Source organism: Sorex araneus, chromosome 3 (genome assembly GCF_027595985.1).
Source record: "Sorex araneus isolate mSorAra2 chromosome 3, mSorAra2.pri, whole genome shotgun sequence".
Lineage (NCBI taxonomy): Eukaryota > Metazoa > Chordata > Mammalia > Eulipotyphla > Soricidae > Sorex > Sorex araneus.
This window is the reverse complement of record NC_073304.1, coordinates 30,211,989-30,231,990: the sequence shown is the minus strand read 5'-3', so window position 1 is coordinate 30,231,990 and position 20,002 is coordinate 30,211,989. Positions and strand designations below refer to the sequence as shown.

The 20,002-nt window shown below is 40.5% G+C and overlaps 1 protein-coding gene across 1 annotated transcript in view; it reads right to left on the bottom strand.

Moving 5' to 3' along the window:
• The window catches only part of SYNJ2BP (synaptojanin 2 binding protein), a 49,065-nt gene extending 30,854 nt beyond the window's left edge, over positions 1 to 18,211 (bottom strand). The window contains exons 1-2 of the mRNA XM_004612313.2: positions 18,025 to 18,211; positions 100 to 236 (exon numbers count right to left, since the gene is read on the bottom strand). Coding sequence (XP_004612370.1) covers positions 100 to 236; positions 18,025 to 18,088 — 201 coding nt within the window. The 5' untranslated portion in view covers positions 18,089 to 18,211. The remainder of the gene's footprint in view (positions 1 to 99; positions 237 to 18,024) is intronic.
• Between the last annotated feature and the right edge of the window lie 1,791 nt (positions 18,212 to 20,002).

Here is a 20,002-nt window from a genome sequence, read left to right as displayed (position 1 = left end):
AAAAAAATAGGCAGGAATTCTTCCCAATAAAGGGGCTTGGGGAAGGGGCTAGGATCTAGGGAGCAAGGAACAGTTGAGGAGGCCAAAGCCAGTTCTCACCGAGAGGATCTTATCACCCTCCTGGAGCCGCCCATCCAGGGCTGCAGCCCCGTTCTCTTTGATGCGGCTGACGTAGATGCCACTGTCGTTGGAGACATACTGCTGATCTGTCCCACCGATGATATTGAAGCCCAGCCCTAAGAAAATCATGGAGGAATCATGAAGGAGATGAGGTGAAAAGAAAGGGATTACAAAAGAGGAAAAAGAAAGAGGACCTCTGAGGCGGGTGCTGATGGTGACTATAATTTAGCTGGTAAAGTCATGGACAAGATCATGAACTGTATCACCAACAGCATTTCAAGAGAACTCAGATTTGTTCACTCAAATCAAACAAGACTAAAAATACTGTAACTGTCATCATCCGCTAACAAGGAAAAGCAAAACAATCTATGCTAAACCAGTAAAATAACAGTAATTCTAAGATGTGCTTCTTAATTTTGATTCTTCCTGCGATAAAGGGCCAAATTTTTTACTTTCCTGTTACCAAAGTATCAGGGTTAGTTGTCTTCATAAGAAGCAGTTATGCTTTTAGTTAATTAGCATGTGAACTCCTAATTTAATGTAAAAACAGATTACTAACCAAATCCCTCCTCCCCCCCAATATACTTCTCTCAACCTTTCAACACTTGTGTATGACAAAATTCTGGTAAAAAGAAAAGATTCATATGATCTGAAGAGAAACCAAAGTACTGTATGGTTGCATTAGAAAAGAAATGGTCTTGGGAAGAAATGGTTTTCCTTTTCTCTTTTTTCCCTAGTCTGAATAATGGGAGAAAGGGGTTCAGGTGATTGTAGTATAGGAGGTCGGCAGAAAACAGGAATTAGAAAGATGACTAATGCTTCCTGATAGGACTAAATCACCAAATTCATTCTATTTTCCTTTTCTATTTCAAACATAACCACATAGGTGGATAAGATAACTAACAAGCCTTAGTCACTTTAGAAAATTTACTATCAATTCTCTTTTCACTATCGTACTCCATGGCTACCACTATTCTTTATTTGTATGACGATTTTAACTGCATAAAATTTCAGTTTTGCAAGATGAATAAATTTTATATATTAACATTATTGTCTTAGGTAATACTGTACTGTACACCTAAAAATCTACAAAATAAATTCCATCTGAATTTTTACAATAAAAGTTAAGTTTTAAAAAACAAAGGAAGCAAGTACTATTACCATGAACTAACTTTGTTCTTAAGTTGTGGGAGGGATTTCATTTTACAGAACTATGTTATAAAAGGGATTTACATATGCATTACAGGAAAAGGAATTTCCTTGTTTCTTTTCTTTAGTTTTATGTCAGACACTATAGAATTCACTGTGTAAAAACATAGAAGATAGTCTGGAAACAACTGGAAAACGGTAATATGGTGTTACGACTGGAAGATATAGTCATAGATACTAGTCTATTACTAGTTTCAATAAAAAACAGAAACATAGGAGATAGATACAGAAAAAATCCTCCCTATTGGTGAGATACAACTTTACAGATGAAGTTTGCAGTATTAACATATGTACTATCAAAATCAATTTATGATTTAATGGAGCCATACAGAGCTCAAAGAGAGAAGTGTCAGGAAGCATCTAAATAGCACACCTTACACAGTATCTACAGCCAGAGAATGAAAGAGAAAGCCATTTTTGAAAGATGACTATTTCAACTTCCTAAAACAGTAAGACACAAAAAATTTAAGATATTAAATGGTTTCTCATCGAACACTTGCACTGTGAGTCAGAGTGGGTGAGAGGTATTGTAAAGGAATGGTCTATAATTATTTGAAATAAGAAGGAAAAGTAAATGGAGTCTTACTATATAAGATTTGTAGTTGCTTAAAAACTGTGACAAGTTTGAGCAAAGTGGCTGAGCCCAATGAGTCTCCCCTAATACTGGAACAAACTATTTGAAGAATATCTTTGGTGGAATATAATATCCTCATCAAATACAGCAGCTGCCTCAGGGGATATTGAGAACAAGAAGCATGTGTTAAGCACCTGAATGCAATATAGTAGTTATAAAAAGAAGGGGCTTTGAAATAAAATGAAAGAAATCTACATTTTTCTATAAGCAAACAAGTGCAGTCTACTGCCCTTCTAAAATCTCATTATAGAGATGCTTCAAGCTGCTACTTCAGGTGTAAATAAACAATACCACTTAACATAAGGACCCCTAAACTGATGTGAAATCCTTTTGGTCAGCCAGAATACTTATCCAACTGAACTTACCTATAATTCAACTCTTTCTTGTAGATTCCTCCTGATGCTAAATCAGGACAATGTACTGTTGAACATTTCATATGTATCAAACATAAGACTATACACTTTATGTACATTATCTCATTTAAACTCAGCAAACATGAAGTGATAAGCATTCATATTTTTTCAGGTGAAGTTGAAAGAGGATGCATTAGAGGTTATACTATTTCCAAAAGGTCACACAGTCCTTCAAGTCAAGATATAAGTATCTGATAACTTAAGAGTGAGTTTTAATCATTCTGCTACATAATATTTTTGAAGAAAAATGACCAAACACTTGAAAACTTCGTTAAGCACTGCTTATTTCATGGGAGTTAACTCAGTTTTTGGTGGCTCAGAATAAGCAATGAAGGGCTAATGATCGCAGAACTGTCCCCAAGAGTAACATATTCTAGAGGAAAAAGTGTTCATTCTAGAGATTGTCAGGTTAGTAGTGGTCCCTATTGTTTACTTTTGGCCAAAGTGTGTGTGGGGGGAGCGGGGAGTGGATCCATCATTTCGTTCAGATTCTTATCTCTAAAATGTAGTTTTAGAGATAAGTAGAAGCCCTAAAGTAGAAGTGGGGACAATGTGCACCTTATACAGCCTGCAAAATCATGTGATCTGGCCCTGGTACCAGACTAAACAGACATGTAGCTCTCATAGACTGTCTGTGGGTTGTCTGCCTGTATTATATGGCAAGTGAGTAATGTAATATTCAAATGGCAGAACAAAAATTCACATCTATTTTAAAGTTAATAAGGGTCAGAGAGGTAGCAAAGGGGTTAAGGCACTTGCCTTGTTTGCAGCCAACCCCAATTCAATCCCCAGCACCACATATGGATCTGAGTACTCCCTTAAGTACCATAGTCCTTGAGCAGAGATCTGAACACTGCCAAGTGTGGTCCGAAACCAGATTAATTTAAAGAATAATAGTATATTATATATACAGATATATAATATATTATAAATACAGATATATACATATATACTTATATAAATTCCAGAAATCATAATCATAATTCTGGAAATAATTCAAATTAAATAATCCATTAATAGTAATTCTGATAGCCACTTGAATTCTTAAGGACAGATTAATAATCACCCATTTCCCACCTAATCAAAGGCTTTTACTATCCCAAGGGAACTGCTATTTTTTCCCAGAAATAAACTCGATTGCACAAATAACCCATTATTTACTTATGCTATGGTAAAATAAATGTAACATAAAATCAAACTTGACTAGATAATTTTGTTGAGTACTAAAATTATGTAAGATTTAACATTTTAAACAAACATTCATTGTCATTAGTATATTCACAATGTCAGGCAGCAAACACCACATCCAGAACAGTTGATCATACCTACACCCCCTCAAAAAAGTATGCCCACAGAGCCTGTATGTTGTACTACATGTTTACCTTGCACATGGCCGATCCAGATTTGATCACTGGCATCCTATATATCCCCTGAGAACAGCCAGGCATAACTCCTGAGTGCAAAGCCAGGAGTAATCACTGAGCACCACTGGGTGTAGTCCTCAAAACAACACACACACACAAAATTGTGCCCATTAAATAAAAACTTCTCACTTCTTTCCTTGCCCTACCCCCAGTAACTCTATTACACTTTGTCTCTAAAAAATTGCCTATTCCATATATCTCTTATAAGAAGAATCACTCAATAGTTGTTCTTTAGTGTCTTTCATATTACACTAAGCACAGTATCTTCATGGTGTAAAATATATCAGAAACTCATTTCTAAATTACCTTCCATAGTGTATATATGTATATCTACATTTTGGCTACTGTGAATAACACTAATATGAAACCATGTACAAGTACCTGTCTGAGTCCCTACTTTCAATTATTTTGGATGTATACCTAGAAAGCTGAACTACTAGATCATATGGTAATCCTACATCTAACAATTAATTTTTTAAATTTTATTAAAGTACCGTGATCTACAAAGTTATTCATAGTTGAGCTTTAGATATACAATATTGCAACACTGGGGCTAGAGCAATAGCACAGCGGGTAGGGCCTTGAACAGCTGACCCGGGTTCAATTCCCAGCATCCCATATGGTCCCCTGAGCACCGCCAGGAGTAATTCCTGAGTGCAAAGCCAGGAGTAACCCCTGTGCATCTCCAGGTGTGACCCAAAAAGAAAAAAAAAATACAATATTGCAGCACTGATTCCACCACCCACCACCAGTGTCAACTTTTCTCCACCAATGTTCCCAGGTTCCCTCCTATATCCCTCCATCCCATCAGTCTACCCTCTTGGAGTAAGCTCTGCTTGGAAGGAATCCCCAAAATACTTTAGCAAACTGAAAATATAAGAGATCTTCATAGGTCTAATACAAAAACATCTATAAACAGATAAGATCCCTAAAACCAGGTTCAAGTAAAAGATGCCCACTCTCTTCACTACTATTCTAATGCTGTTTTGGAGGTCCTACTCAGTGTGCAATAAGAAAAAGAAATAAAACTGCCTCTGATCACAGAAATCATGATAGTCTACATAGATGTGAATGAATGTTAAATAAAATTTATACAAACGAGGCCAAGAGACAGACCTGTGGGTAGGGCATTTGCCTTGCATGCTCCTGATCCAGATTCAATCCCTGGCATCCCTCATGGTCCCCTGAGCACCACCAGGAGTGATTTCTAAATGCAAAGCCAGGAGTGATCCCTGAGCATTGCTGAGTGTGGCCCCAAAACTTAAAATAATAATACAAATTACTGAATTCACAACTGAATAACTGAATTAATCAAGATTCTCTTAATACAAGGTCAAAACACAAAAATTAGAAATGAGAATTTTTGTCATTTTATTTTTAATCTTTTGTCATCTGGGCCACATCTGGGCAGTTCTTGGGGGCTATTTCCAGCTCTGTGCTCAGGGGTACTCCTGGAGGTGCTCAGGGAACCATGTGATATAGGAGATCAAATCCAGGCTTCTGGAATGCAAACCATGGCACTCAGATACTGAGTTATATTTCTGGCCCTAGAAAACAGGGTGTTTTGTTTTGATTTGTTTTGTTTTTGTTTTGGGGCACACCTGATGGTGCTTAGGGCTTACCCCTGCTCTGCACTCAGGAATTACTCCTGGAAGTACATGGGGAACTATATGGGATGCCAGGGATCACACCCAGTCTCGACTTCAAGCAAATCAAGCACCCTACCTGCTGTACTATTGCTCTAGCCCAAAATTAGTATTTTTAAATAATACTATTCAAATCAATGAACAGTACATACTTAGAAATAAATTTCCTAAACAATGTCAAAACCTCTATGTGAAGAACTATAAAACCCTGTCATCCAGTTGCTCATCGATCTGTTCAAGCGGACACCAGTAATGTCTCTCATTGAGAGACTTATTGTTACAGTTTTTGGCACATCCAGTACGCACGAGTAGTTTGCCAGGCTCTACTGCTCGGGCTCGACACTCTCAGTAGCTTGCTGGGCTCTCTGAGAGGGGCGGAGGAATTGAACATTATTAAGAAAATTTATTTATAATGAAGGCATCTGCCAAGCAGTGCTCAGGAGTTCCAGGAGAACTATTATTCCTGGTGATATATGGCTACCCAAACTGGATGGCTCAATACTTAGGCATGGCAATGCATTGGTGCTTGGGGGCCACTAAGGACAAACTTGGCAGTGCTCAGGGGCGATGCAGTGCCAGTGATTAAACCTGGGATTCTGGATATGCAAGACATGGGTCCAGAAACACTGATCTGTGTCCCTAACCCACAGAGCTAATTAATAAAAATTATATAAAATGAAAACATGGACTATGTTCATGGACTAGAACCCTTAGTATAACTGATATCTTTTTCAATTTTATTATTTTTGGCTACAGTACTATTACTACTGGTCTCTCACAAACATAATTCTGACACCACACTTATCACCAGTATACCCATCTCCCTCCCCTCCCTCTCACCCACTCTTCCTCTTACTCAATCTCCAACTCATTTGTGTGTTGGTTACCTAAGGTAGCAATTCTGAGAGAGAGAGAGAGAGAGAGAGAGAGAGAGAGAGAGAGAGAGAGAGAAATCCGATGTATAATACATCAGTACATTGGGTAGGGTGCTTCCCTTACATGTGGGCCAACTTGGGATCGATTCCCAGCACCCCGAGCACCACCAGGATAATTCCTGAGTGCAGAGCCAGGAGTAACCCCTGAGCATTGCTTGAGGGGTTGGGGGCAAAACTAAAAGAAAGAGAGAGAACAGCAATTTTTCCTAAACTGATATGGTGGTTTCAATGTAGAAATAGCTTAGCTAATTCTAAAGTTTGTAGAAATTTATATACATATGATACGTACAAAATACATACCCATGGCCGGAACAATAATACAGTGGGCAGGTTGCTTACCTTGCATGCAAATAACCCAAATTCAACCCCCAGCACCCCATATAGTTCCCCAAGTCTGCCAGGACTGGCCCCCAAACCCAAAACTAATAATAATAACACATACCTATATTTAAGAGAGACCACTCCCAGTGGCACTCAGAGGTATATATATGTCTGCCAAGGATACCCAGGGCCTTGTATATGCTATATTACTTGAGCTAGGTCCCTGGCCCCAGAAATGTATATTCTTAAGGCTCTATTTTAGAATGTCAAAACATTTGGGAAAAAAAAAACTGGAAGACTAACATTTTATTTTAAAGTTTAAATAAAGTTACACTATTAACATACTGTGGTACTTGTAGAGAAAGAAAGGTCAATATTGGGATGGCATATAAAGTAATACTGTATCTCAATGGGGAATGCGTAATATAGTGTTTCGACAACTGCAAATCTATATGAAATAGGAGAGCATCATTGTTAGCGTAAAACATAAGCAAAAACAAGTGCAAATGGATCACAGAACTGAATACAAAAACTAATCTATAACAACTAATCTATGAAATTTCCACTAGGCAGCACAGAAATCTTTATCTTAGTTAAAATTTCTTGGATGGGACTCAAGTAATACAAACCTTCAAAAAACCTGTCAAGGGGCCAGAGAATGAGTATAGGGTATAAGACACTTGCCTTGCATACTCCCAGTTTGATGTTTACATTGATCCCAGTTTGATACCTGGCACTGCATAAGGTCCCCAGAACACAGAGCTAGCAAAAGCCCTGTGTACCACAGCTATAGCCCAAAAATCAAAAAGAAAAAAAGAAACTCTCAAACTCTTCCTGAAACTTGAAAGTCTGGGACTGGAGTGATACTATAGCAGGTAGGGTGCTTGCCTTGAGTGTGGCAGACCCAAGTTCAATCCCTGGCATCCCATGTGGTCCACCGAGCACCATCAGGAGTAGCTCCTGAGTGCAGAGTCAAGAGTAACCCCTAAGTCATGCCAGGTGTGGCCCTAAAACAACAACAATAACAACAAAAACTTGAAAGTTTTCTGGAATGGTTCTACAGAACTAAGCTTACCTGGGACAGGGTGAATGGGAAGGGTCCTTGGGACATTGGTGGAGGGAAGGGGGTTACTCTAATGGTGGATATTGTGTTGAAACAATGTAAACATCAAACTATTGTTAAGAGTATTGTAAATCACAGTACCTCAATAAAATTTGGGGGAAAAAAAACCTCAAGTTTTCTATTCTTTCAAACACAATCCTTGCTCCAAAGGGGCAAATCAGAGCAGATAAAAACATTTGTAACATTAGACATGAAAGAGATTATAACCAGAACATATGAAGAACTATTACAATCCAATAATAAGAAAACAACCCAATAAAGATGGGCAAATTACTTGAAGGTAACATTCAGAATACATATGAATGGCTAATAAGCATAGAAATAAGAGGGTTGCTGAGATAACACAAAGGTTAGGGCACTATCCTTGCAGTCACCCAGATTTTTTTTTTTTTTTTTTTTGCTTTTTGGGTCACACCCAGTGATGCTCAGGGGTTACTCCTGGCTCTGCACTCAGGAATTACTCCTGGTGGTGCTCGGGGGACCATATGGGATGCTAGGAATCGAACCCAGGTCAGCCACATGCAAGGCAAACGCCCTACCCGCTGTGCTATCGCTCCAGCCCCACAGTCACCCAGATTTGATCCTAGACACCACTTATGATTCCCAGAACACCACCAAAAGTGATCCAAGAGCACAGAGCCAGGAGTAAGCCCTGAACACAGCTAGATGGGTCCTAAAAGCAACAACAAAAAATCACTTTAATATGGGGCCAGAGAGACAGTATAGGAGGCAGGGGGCTTGCCTTGTATACAGCTGTCTAGATTCGATCCCTGGTACCCAATAAGGGTCCTGAACACTGCTAGGAGTGATCCCCAAAGCCAGGCATAAGCCCTAAGCAATGTTGATGTGCCCACAAAGTATATGGGACCAGAACACCACTACTGCATCAGCCCATCTGCCGATCTCATGTTGTTAAAGTTCTTATTTTATCATATACATCCATTTTGTTTTCTAGTATTGTATTGTAGCATTTCAAGAAACAATTTTTGTTTGTTTTCAGTACTTAGTATTTTAATATTTCAGGAATCAAAGGTTTTTTTTCTTTTTTTTTTTTTTTTTTTTTTTGCTTTTTGGGTCACACCCGGCGATGCACAGGGGTTACTCCTGGCTCTGCACTCAGGAATTACCCCTGGCCGTGCTCAGGGGACCATATGGGATGCTGGGATTTGAACCCGGGTCGGCCGCGTGCAAGGCAAACGCCCTACCCGCTGTGCTATCTCTCCAGCCCCTCAAAGGTTTTTTTTCATAAAATTTGAAACCTTACAAAATGAGGACAAAAAAGAAAAAACAATAGGAAAACCTTCTAATCCTCTTTAGCAGAGACAAGGACAATATTCTGGAGAAAAGCAGTGATGGTACCAAAAGTTTATCAAAACTTAGTGCTTAAAATTTAGAAAAAACAAAAAGAAGTATGTTAATACTTAGCAATGTGCGATTAAAAACTAAAAAGACAAACAGGAATAAATAAATTATAATTTTTTTTAAAAGGCAAATGGGAAATTGTGTTGGGAATTACTACAACCAGTGTTTAAAACTTGGTTTCATTACTGCATCTGGAAATGAACTGTCTTCCAAGTTCTCGGTGTAGTATATTCTGTCAAATGACACTATGAAACCTCCAAACTTGCTTATCATTTACATTTAAAGCAGAAAGATTTTACTGACAAGCCAATGAACTTTATCAAAGATTATATCAGCAAATGAAAGTCAGAAAAGCGAAATAAAAAATAGTGACTAATGAAAAGTCACTTCTTAAAGAGTCTTAACTGCTCTTCAAATAGTTAAAACAAAAAGAGAAATATGTTTATTCCTTGGTAATAAGTTTGGTAAGTAAAATCTTGCATCTCAGTTGTTCAGGAAATTCTGGGCCCTCAAAGTACTTAAAAAACCAGAGGCTGTATCACTTTCAGATATAACAGAACTGTTGATATGGCCAATATTGCAAAGCAAGCTATAGAAAAGATAAAGAAATTGACAGGTTTTGTAATTCAACCTGATGAGTCACCTGATACGAGTAACCATGCTGTCCTACTTTGATTCATGAGGTTCAGTGAAGATGATGACTTAACAATTTCTTTGTTGCCGTGACTTACTTGGATGGAACACTAGTTTAGAAATACTAGCGCTCTTCAATAAGTACTTCCAAGAGCAGGAAGGAAATGCACCGAAGTATGTCCCAAAAGTGCTTAGAATATAATTAATGTCAATCAGGAGTAGTTGCAAAAAATAAAGGAAAGTAAGTTGAACACCTAGTAATTTTGCCCACTCACTATATGATCCAATGGGAGCACCTCACAACAAAGCAGCTTTCTGCTGAACTAAACACTGTGACAACTGATGTAGTGAAAATCTTTTTTTTTTTCTTTTTGGGTCACACCCGGCAATGCACAGGGGTCACTCCTGGCTCATGCACTCAGGAATCACCCCTGGCGGTGCTCAGGGGACCATATGGGATGCTGGGATTCGAACCCGGGTCGGCCGCGTGCAAGGCAAATGCCCTACCTGCTGTGCTATTGCTCCAGCCCTCTTTAATAAAATTTGAAGTCGAGCTGTGAACTCCAGGTTGTTTATAACAATGATACAGTACAAAAGTATGGATCAAACTACCATCATCTCCACAGAGAAGTAAGGTGGTTATCCAGAAGGCACCTGCATGTGTTTTTGAACTGACAGAAGTAGTAAAGCAGTTTCTGTGAGAGTGAAATCTGGCCTAGCTGTAGCTCTTACTAAATGAAGAATGGATGGCTAAGCTTGTGTATATGGCAGATATATTTAGCCTTCTTCAGAAATTTTAGTATTTCTCTTCAGGGCTCTTGTACAAAAACTTTTACACCAAGAGATAAATGGATGCATTCAAATAGATGTTTTATGTCTGGACAGTCGCCTACAAGAGAAAGATATAAATGCTTCCATTTGGGGGAGAATATTATCAACTAGCAAGTCATACCCAACATAAAAATTCAACCCTTAAGGGTATTATCTGAAAACTTTAATCATTATTTCCCTGAAAATAAGGATCATCATACACACACACACACACACACACACACACACACACACACACACACACACACACACTCTTATCTTCCTGAAAAAGGAAAGATGTTTGAAAAAGAAAAGTTGATCAAATTGTCTTCTGATGTCAATTTGATTGTCTTCTGATGTCAATTTGATATCCAGGCATAAAATGCCATCATTGTTCCAATTCTGGATATCACTCAAAAGAGAATATCCATGTGTAAGTTGTGAAGTTATCCAATTTTTTATCACCTTTTTCAACTTCTATTTGTGTAAAAAGACCTTTTCAGTTACAAGAGAAAAAAAATCAAATGGATATTACTGAAGAGCTTTATCACTCAAAAAAAAAAAAAAAGCAAGGGAGGGAGGGAGGGAGAGAAAAAAAAAAGCTCCAGCCACATATATGAAATGACTTTTTAAAACTCAAAGCAGCAGCAAATGTCTCACTAGCCAACATATATAGTTTTATGCCATTGGATTTAATAACTAAATAAAATACTATCTATATTAGTTTTTATCTCTGTCTTAGCTGTTGGCATTCTGAGAAATAATTCTATTTTCCCACTATGCAGGTACAAAGGTTGAAGAACGCTGCATTGTAACACTATGTCCAAAGTAATCTTTCTTAACAATTTAAGTGTTTGGTGGGAAAATCTTGTTTATGACTCTTTGAAAGCTGAAACACGATGTCAGGGGTTCTCTTAACAATAGTCTTATTATATTTTTCTGCTATTCAACAGTTTACTGAGTCAATTCATAAAAAATTATTGACTACTGTATGCCATACACATGCACCAGATTAGTCATTAGGAAAACAAGAAATGTAACATATATTCTTTTGATGTGGTGAGCTCAGAATAAACTAGAGGGAGGAGGAGATAACAAGTAAGAAAGCAAATACAGAAATACGAAGACAGCAACATGAAGAGTCAGGTGAAAGCAAAAGAGACAAGAAATTAAAAAAAAAAACTGTCCATAATGACTCAAAACCTCAGTTGTTTTTTTTTTAATTCACATAGACCTGAATGTAAATCTAATTTTCCTCTCTTTATTTTGGAAGGAGATGAGGCTACCAAGCTATTCTCAAAGGACATTCCTGGCTATTCTTGGTCAATTAGGCCAGACTTAGAATGCAAGAGCTACAGGATGTGGTGCCACTTGGGTCCTGCAGTGCAGTAAATATGCAGTAAATACCAGGGTCACACCCCATGGTGCTTGAGGATATCCAGAGCAACACCAGGGTGCTCAAGGGCAATGTGGTATTAGGAATCAAACTGCACCATAACCTCTGTACTGTCTCTCTAGCCTCTGGATCTAATTCTTAACTCTGACACTTAAAGAACTGTATAATGTAAGAGTCAAGGTTTCCTCACGTATAAAATGGGATAATCACCATTCACCTGCTCCTTATCTGGCATAAATAAAAGAGCTTATTAGTTTGGCAAAACGTGACAGACGCTTAATAAACAGTGCATGATGTTCCTAATGTGGGAACAAATACCTTAGGTAAGAAAGGCTTCTGAGATGAATTGATACTGCAATTGAATCTTAACCAATGAGTAGGAAAGAGATAAAAATGAGAATGAAAGCTCAAAGAAAGGCTAAGTTTCCACATTAAAATTAAGAACATCCAGGGGGCTGGAGCGATACACAGCGGGTAGGGCGTTTGCCTTGCACGCAGTCGACCCGGGTTCGATTCCCAGCATCCCATATGGTCCCCCAGCACTGCCAGGAGTAATTCCTGAGTGTAGAGCCAGGAGTAAGCCCTGTGCATTGCTCGGTGTGACCCGAAAAGCAAAAAAAAAAAAAAAAAATAAGAACATCCAGTTCCAATTTACCCCAGAAAAGGTTCAAACCAGTGTCCCAGCTAAAGCAGTCACATGCAAGGCAATTAAGTATCTTGTTGCCTATTTTCATCTCCCTTTTTACTCCAAAATAAACCGTCCCTTCTAGTCAAATGAATTTATTCCTTGATCTCAGAAAGTGCTTTACTTTTTTTCTTTTTTTATTACTGCTTACACCACCCCCAACCTTCTTCCAGGTACCAGCCTAAGTCTGTCTATAAAAACCAAACTAGATTTCACTTTTTTGTACTGACCATCTGGGCTTCAGCCAGGGCTCCATTCTGGGAACTTTTCAGCACACAATCAGATTTACACACGCCCCTCACACTTCCTTCACCCTCCCACTACAAAACAATCACAATAGCCCTTGACCGTCAGTTTTTTTTTCTCTGAAATTTAACTTTTTTATGTGTGAACATCAAGTCTCCCTGGGATTATAAATTCTGCGGGGGTTAAACTTCATATAGTAAGAATAAGGAAAGGAGATGGCACTTTAATTTCAGATCTATTTGGAACATGAAGAAACAGAAAAATGTTACCAAGAGTCCCAAGTTAAACATAAAGTACAAGACAGGTTTGTAGAGGCTTATATACTAGGTCTTAATTGGGTGTCTTTCTCTTAGTTTCTCACCTTGGTATGTCCAGTCTCTATCAACAGTTAATATTTGAACTTTGCACTGTTGATATAGTCATATAAGATGCATAGATTCCAAGTTTTTAGTGGATTCTTTACAGTTTTCTATGTATATTATAATATCATCTGCATATATAGTTTAACTTCTTTTCCAATTTGGACTACTCTGATTTCTTTTTTCTTGTCTGCTACAGCAAGGACTTTCAAAACCATACAGAATAAGAATGAGATGAGTGGTAAAAGTAGACAACAGCCTTGCCTCGGGAAAGAATTTTCATTTTTTATCACTGAGTATGATACTGGCTGTGAATTTGTTGAAAATGGTTATTCCTGGGACTAGAGAGACAGTACAAAGGGTAAGAGTGCTTGCCTTGCACACACTTGACCCAGATTCGGTCCTCAGCATCACATTATGGTCCCCCGTGCATTGACAGGAATAATTCCTGAGCGCATAGCCAGGAGAAACCCCTAAGCATCACAGGGTGTCACCCAAAAACTAAAAACAAAACAAAAATAAAAATGTTTTTCGAAATAAAAATAGTCATTACCATTTTGAAGTATATTACTTCTATCCCTATTTTATTTTCTCATGAATGGTGTTGAATCTTGTCATAAGCTTTTTCTGCAACAACTGATATAATCATTATAGCCTTTAATATTCCTCTTTTTAGTATGGTGGTTACATTAATTGATTTGCATATACTGAAACATCTTTGTATCCGTGGGATAAAACCCTTTTGATTATGGTGTATGCTTCTTTTGATATGTTGTTGGATTGTTGCCTCTGACAGAACACTGGCACACAAAAAAATTAAACAGGGGCTAGAGTGAGAGTATAGCAAGTAGGGAAAGTGCACACAAACAAGCTGGGTTCGATCCCCAGCACCCCATTTGGCCCTCTAAGCCCAGCCAAGAGTGACTGGTTCCTAAGAGCATAGTGAAGAGTAAGTCCTGAGTCTCACTGGGTAAGATGGAAAAACGAAACAAAGTGAACAGACATTTTCTTGCAGTTGCCTGATTAAATTATCATATTCTTGCACAAGACATTGTATACAGGAAAAAGGTGCAAGGCTGCCTACAAAATAGAAGTGGTTATTTAGAACTGGAGGTTTTTCATATTTCTTCTATAGACTAAAACAAGACTGCACTAGCGAGATAGCAGCAAGTAAAACTCCTGCCTAGTATGTAGCCAGTCTGGGTTGAATCCCCAGTACCACAAAGGTCCCCAGAGCACCAACAGGAGTGATCTCTAGCAGAGAGCCAGGAGTAAGCCCGGAGCACCACCAGGTGTAACCCAAAAAAGACAAAACAAAATAAAACAAAAACCCAAAATCTCTACAGAATTACCAAAATTAGCATAAGTGTCTAGCAACAACAACTCACTACTACCCTTTGTATCTTCATTATGACACCATGAAGAAAAGTTGAATTACAAGATTTCTTTAAAGTATCATATACCAAGTAAAATAATTCTAGGTGACAGAGTATTTTCTTTTTATATGATTTTAATATTGAATTTATAACTCTCAATTATGAGCAAGACATGGCAATACTCAGAATTAAAGACATCATAGGATGAATAAACTAGCATACAAATTAAATTACTTCCAGGTGACTATACTACATGTATATATAAATTATTTGGGGGTCGGGGGGCATAGGTGGGGAGCAGTTACTCCCAAGCAATGCTCAGGGGCCCAGGCATACCTGATACTCATCAACAGGGCAAAATGGTTCAATGTTCAGGCCAGTAATTCATGGCTGCTGGTGCCCAGGGATGCTAAAGGTCACCAGAGATCAAACTCAGGTCCTGCTGTTTGCATGAGCTCCAACCCTTTGAACTCTCTCCCTGACCCCATTACAATTCTTTTTTTTTTTTTTTCTTTGCTTTTTGGGTCACACCCAGCAATGCACAGGGGTTACTCCTGGCTCATGCACTCAGGAATCATCCCTGGCGGTGCTCAGGGGACCATATGGGATGCTGGGATTTGAACCCGGGTCAGCCGCGTGCAAGGCAAACGCCCTACCCGCTGTGCTATCACTCCAGCCCCCCCATTACAATTCTTAATTAATTTGCATGATTTGATTTAAGAATACAAATACAAACTTCAGGAACAACAGGACTTGAAATTTTAGTGAACCCCAACCACCAAACCGAGGATCTCTGGAGTGACCCTAGGGTGAGCAGGTAGGGGAACACTTGGTACCACAGGACTTCCCTAGAATTCAACTGTCCTGCCCAGCTTCCTTGCTGGGAGTAACTTCCTGCAGTGGGTCCCCTGAACACTGCTTGGCATCCACACCCCAACTTCCCCCCAAATAGAAAGTTTATTGAAAGCAATACTGTAGCACAAATATCAAACAAGGTGAAGTGATATTTGATAATATACTCAACTTAAAAGTTATGTACTAACTAGAGCATGAAAGATAGTTATCAGAGTTCTTTATGCTATATGCAGGAGATTCTGGAAATAATGTGGATGCTACAGCAATTGTTCTAGCAAGAGACAAGAATCAAACATCAAACCACATAACAAAGTAGCTAATGTAACAAAGATATTCAAGCTATATGAGATAAAATAGGAGCAGAAGAATCAGATGCCTTAAAATTCTTGCAATGCAACAAAAGCAAATTGCCATTGTTTTTAACTGCCCCCAAAGGAAAAACAAGTACCAATGGATGTACAGAAAAACAGATTTTGGTTAAATCATTTTTCATGTTAATCTCATAAGACAATAAAAATTAGGTGAAGAATGAAGCTCAGTGATAGAGCAGTGGAATGCCATTTGAAAGGCCCTGGGTACCAAGAGAGGTGGGGATAAAAAATAAAATAAGAGCAGAGAAATTTACATAAGAAGGAAAGTGAATCTAAGAGACTTGGACATATTGAAAAAACTTAATAGACAACTGCCATATGAAGCGTGACACTAAACCATACAACTTAGCAATGGTATATAGTCACATTAATAGCAGACTTCCACTTTTTTTTATAACAAGAAAGACCAATAAGTATGGAGAGTTCCATTAGCACACCTTATGAAGTATACACATACACCGTGAGCAAAAGTCAAGTTATTGCAAAATTCCAAATAAGAAAGATCATGAATTGTTCAAGGTAGTAGTGTTGGAAAGAAAAGGGGACAGAAGGCTTTTAGAAACACTTTTGAGACAGAGCTCATAGCACTTGACGACTTTCTGAAGAGATTCTTAGAATAACTGTTGACCAGGACTTACTGTGATAGCCAGGTCTAATCTGGCATGACAGTCAACAATGATGATAATTATAGTATTTACCTTGTGCTAAGCAATGTTCTAGATGTTTCACATACATGTATACAGATCCTAGATGTTGTCATAACACTACGAAGTGGATTCTATCATGCACCATTTGCAGATTAGAAACAAAGGCATACATCAGTAGATTTTGCCCAGCAATAAGAAACAATTCTGAAGTTAAGATCATAGATTTCGATAGACAAAATCACAAGGGCAAACTCTCAGAGGTCCACTGGACAGGTGAAAAGGAAAGACAAAAATCCTAGTAGGAGAGCACACAGAATGCTTAAAAGTCTGAGGGAGTCAATCAAGGGAAACAGAACTACAAATGTAAAAAAGAAACAATTACACAGCACCTGTATGTGCTGATTCCCAATGTGAAAAGATGGGAATCTTTTTTTTAAAAAAAGACTGAGGCAGAACCGGATATGAGCACGGCTGTAATAGATCCCCAAGGTCTATTTTTTTCCTTGAGTTGACAATCCAGTTAATACTAAATGAATTTCCCAGAAAGCAGATAAGCAGGGAGACAAGCAGACAACCAACCTCCCCACCCCCAACCTGCCTCTGCTTTTACAATCCATACCGATTGTGCTCCCATCAACTAAACCGTCCCTCAGAAGGCCAGGGCAGACAAAAGAAGAGTGGACAGACAAAGGAAGGGGGTCTGTGCTCCAAGGAACTTTCGGGTGCCCCCCTTCACCCATCCCGAAACACACACATACACACACATACACCACACACATACTACACACAACACACGCGCGCGCACACACACCACATTCAATACCACACACATACTACACACAACACATGCGCACACACACCACATTCAATACCACACACACCACACACATACTACACACAACACACGCGCACACACACCACATTCAATACCACACACACCACACACATACTACACACAACACACGCGCACACACACACCACATTCAATACCACACACACCACACACATACTACACACAACACGCGCGCGCACACACACCACATTCAATACCACATACACCACACACATCAGACACATACCACACACACACCCCACTCAACAGCACACACATACCACACACACCACATATTCCACACACACCACACACACACATCACATACATATCACACACATACCACACACGCGCACACACATCACACGCACACACCGCCCCCCCCGCGCCCCGCACATTTCCTAGGGCACGCATCGGCAGAAGGCAACTCTCCAGACCCGGTGGTGAGACCGGGCTCCTCACGACCGCGTCTGCCTCACGTCTCTCCTACGAGCTCACAGGAGCCGTGGGGAACCTGTCGCGGGGGGCCCGCCGGCCCGAGGCCAGGAGCCTCTGCCTCAGGGACGGGTCGCTCGGCAATCACACCCTCCAGTCCCCACTCCGAGCGACGGCCGGCTCCGCGCGTACCTGAGGGTCCTCGGGTCAGATTGATCTCTTCCTCCCTGACCCAAGCGTCCACTCGTCCATTCATGTCTCACGGCTCGTCTGGCGCCCACCTAGGTCAAGCAGGGCGCGCACAGGTGAAGGTGAGTGGAACTTGGCGAGCCGCCCGCAGCGCCAACACTTTCGGTTTCAGCGGCGTCCCCCGACCTCCGTCCCGCCCCCAGACCGGAAGGGGAAGTCCGGCGGGCGGGGGCGCCTGGAATGCTGGGAGTCGTGGTTTCGGCCGTGGCCGCGGCTCAGTCTCCAAGAGAGGTGCGAGTCGGGCAAAGTCCTGGGGTGGACGGAGAGGAGAGGAAGCGTCGGGGGGAAAGCGAGAAGTTGATACTGCCCGTGAAAAGCAGAATGAAAATCTCCTGCTTTCTCAGCCAGTACCCACAAGTGAAAGCTGGCAAACAGCCTTCCCTCACTTGGGAACTGTTCAGCCAGACTGAGATATTCCTCAGAGGCAAAATCTACTGGCGCGGGGGCAAAGTCAGAAATCTCACTCTTTCGGATAAGCATTTGCAGGCAGATACGCCGCATTACGTGCATGTGCTCGGACAGAGGACTTAAACCTTTGGAGTGGCCGTATGTTGTAGCAAACTAATATTCTGTATCACCATATCACGGGCATCCCATTGCTCATTGATTTGCTCGGGCGGGCACCAGTAACGTCTCCATTGTGAGACGTTGTTACTGTTTTTGGCATATTGAATACACCATGGGTAGTATTCCAGGCTCTGCCTTGCCGGTGAGATACTCTCAGTAGCTTGCTGGGCTGTCAGAGAGGGACAGAGGAATCAAACCTGGGTCAGCCGCGTGCAAGGCAAGCCCTACCCGCTGTGCTATCGCTCCAGCCCAACTAATATTATGCAGAGGAAAAATTAAACTGTATGTCTGTGACAAGCAGGTACTTGCAGCTTGGAGCAAAGCACACAGCTGGGAGTAACTCCTGACACCACTGGGTGTAGTTCAAGGAGGGAGGGAGGGAGGGAAAAAGAGAGGGAGGGAAGGAAGGGAGGGAGGGAGGGAGGGAAAAAGAGAGGGAGGGAAGGAAGGGAGGGAGGGAGGGAGGGAAAAAGAGAGGGAGGGAAGGAAGGGAGGGAGGGAGGGAGGGAAGGAAGGAAGGAAGGAAGGAAGGAAGGAAGGAAGGAAGGAAGGAAGGAAGGAAGGAAGGAAGGAAGGAAGGAAGGAAGGAAGGAAGGAAGAGAGGGAGGGAAGGAGGGAGGAAGGGAGGGAGGGAGGAAGGAAGGAAGGAAGGAAGGAAGGAAGGAAGGAAGGAAGGAAGGAAGGAAGGAAGGAAGGAAGGAAGGAAGGAAGGAAGGAAGGAAGGAAGGAAGGAAGGAAGAAGATAGATGATCTTATTTCAGGTTTTGGTTCCATATTTTTCTGGTTGTTCGACTTAGCACAGATAACCTAAGTCACCTATTTCCCTGTCTGAAAAAATACAGCAGCTCTTTGAAAGATTGTTGAAAGGATCAAATAAGATGAAATTGAAAACAACTGACCTCAACTTCAAACTCAGATCTCACTTCTGATCCTCCTCAACATACATTCTTTGAACAGGAGGGGGTAGGGAGGGATAATAGTAATAAAAAGTAGGGTATAAAACATAATGACCTTTCAGTGTCTTGTATTAAAAACCATAATTCCCAGAAGGAGAAGGAAGGAAAAAGGGGAGAGGGAGAGGTTAAAGGAGGGAAAGTGGGAAGGAGGGAAACGGAGAGGAGGGAGGAAGAGAAAGAGAGGAGAGAGACAGACAGGCAGACAGACAGACAGAGAAGTGCCTGCCACAGCGACAGACTGGGGGTAGAGTGGTGGTGGCAAGAGGAAAACTGGAGACATTGGAGTGAGAGCAATAGTACAGTGGATAGGGTGTTTGCCTTGCATGCTGCCGACCCGGATTCAATCCCCAGCATCACATATAGTACCCCAAGCATCTCCAGGAGTAATTCCTGGCAGT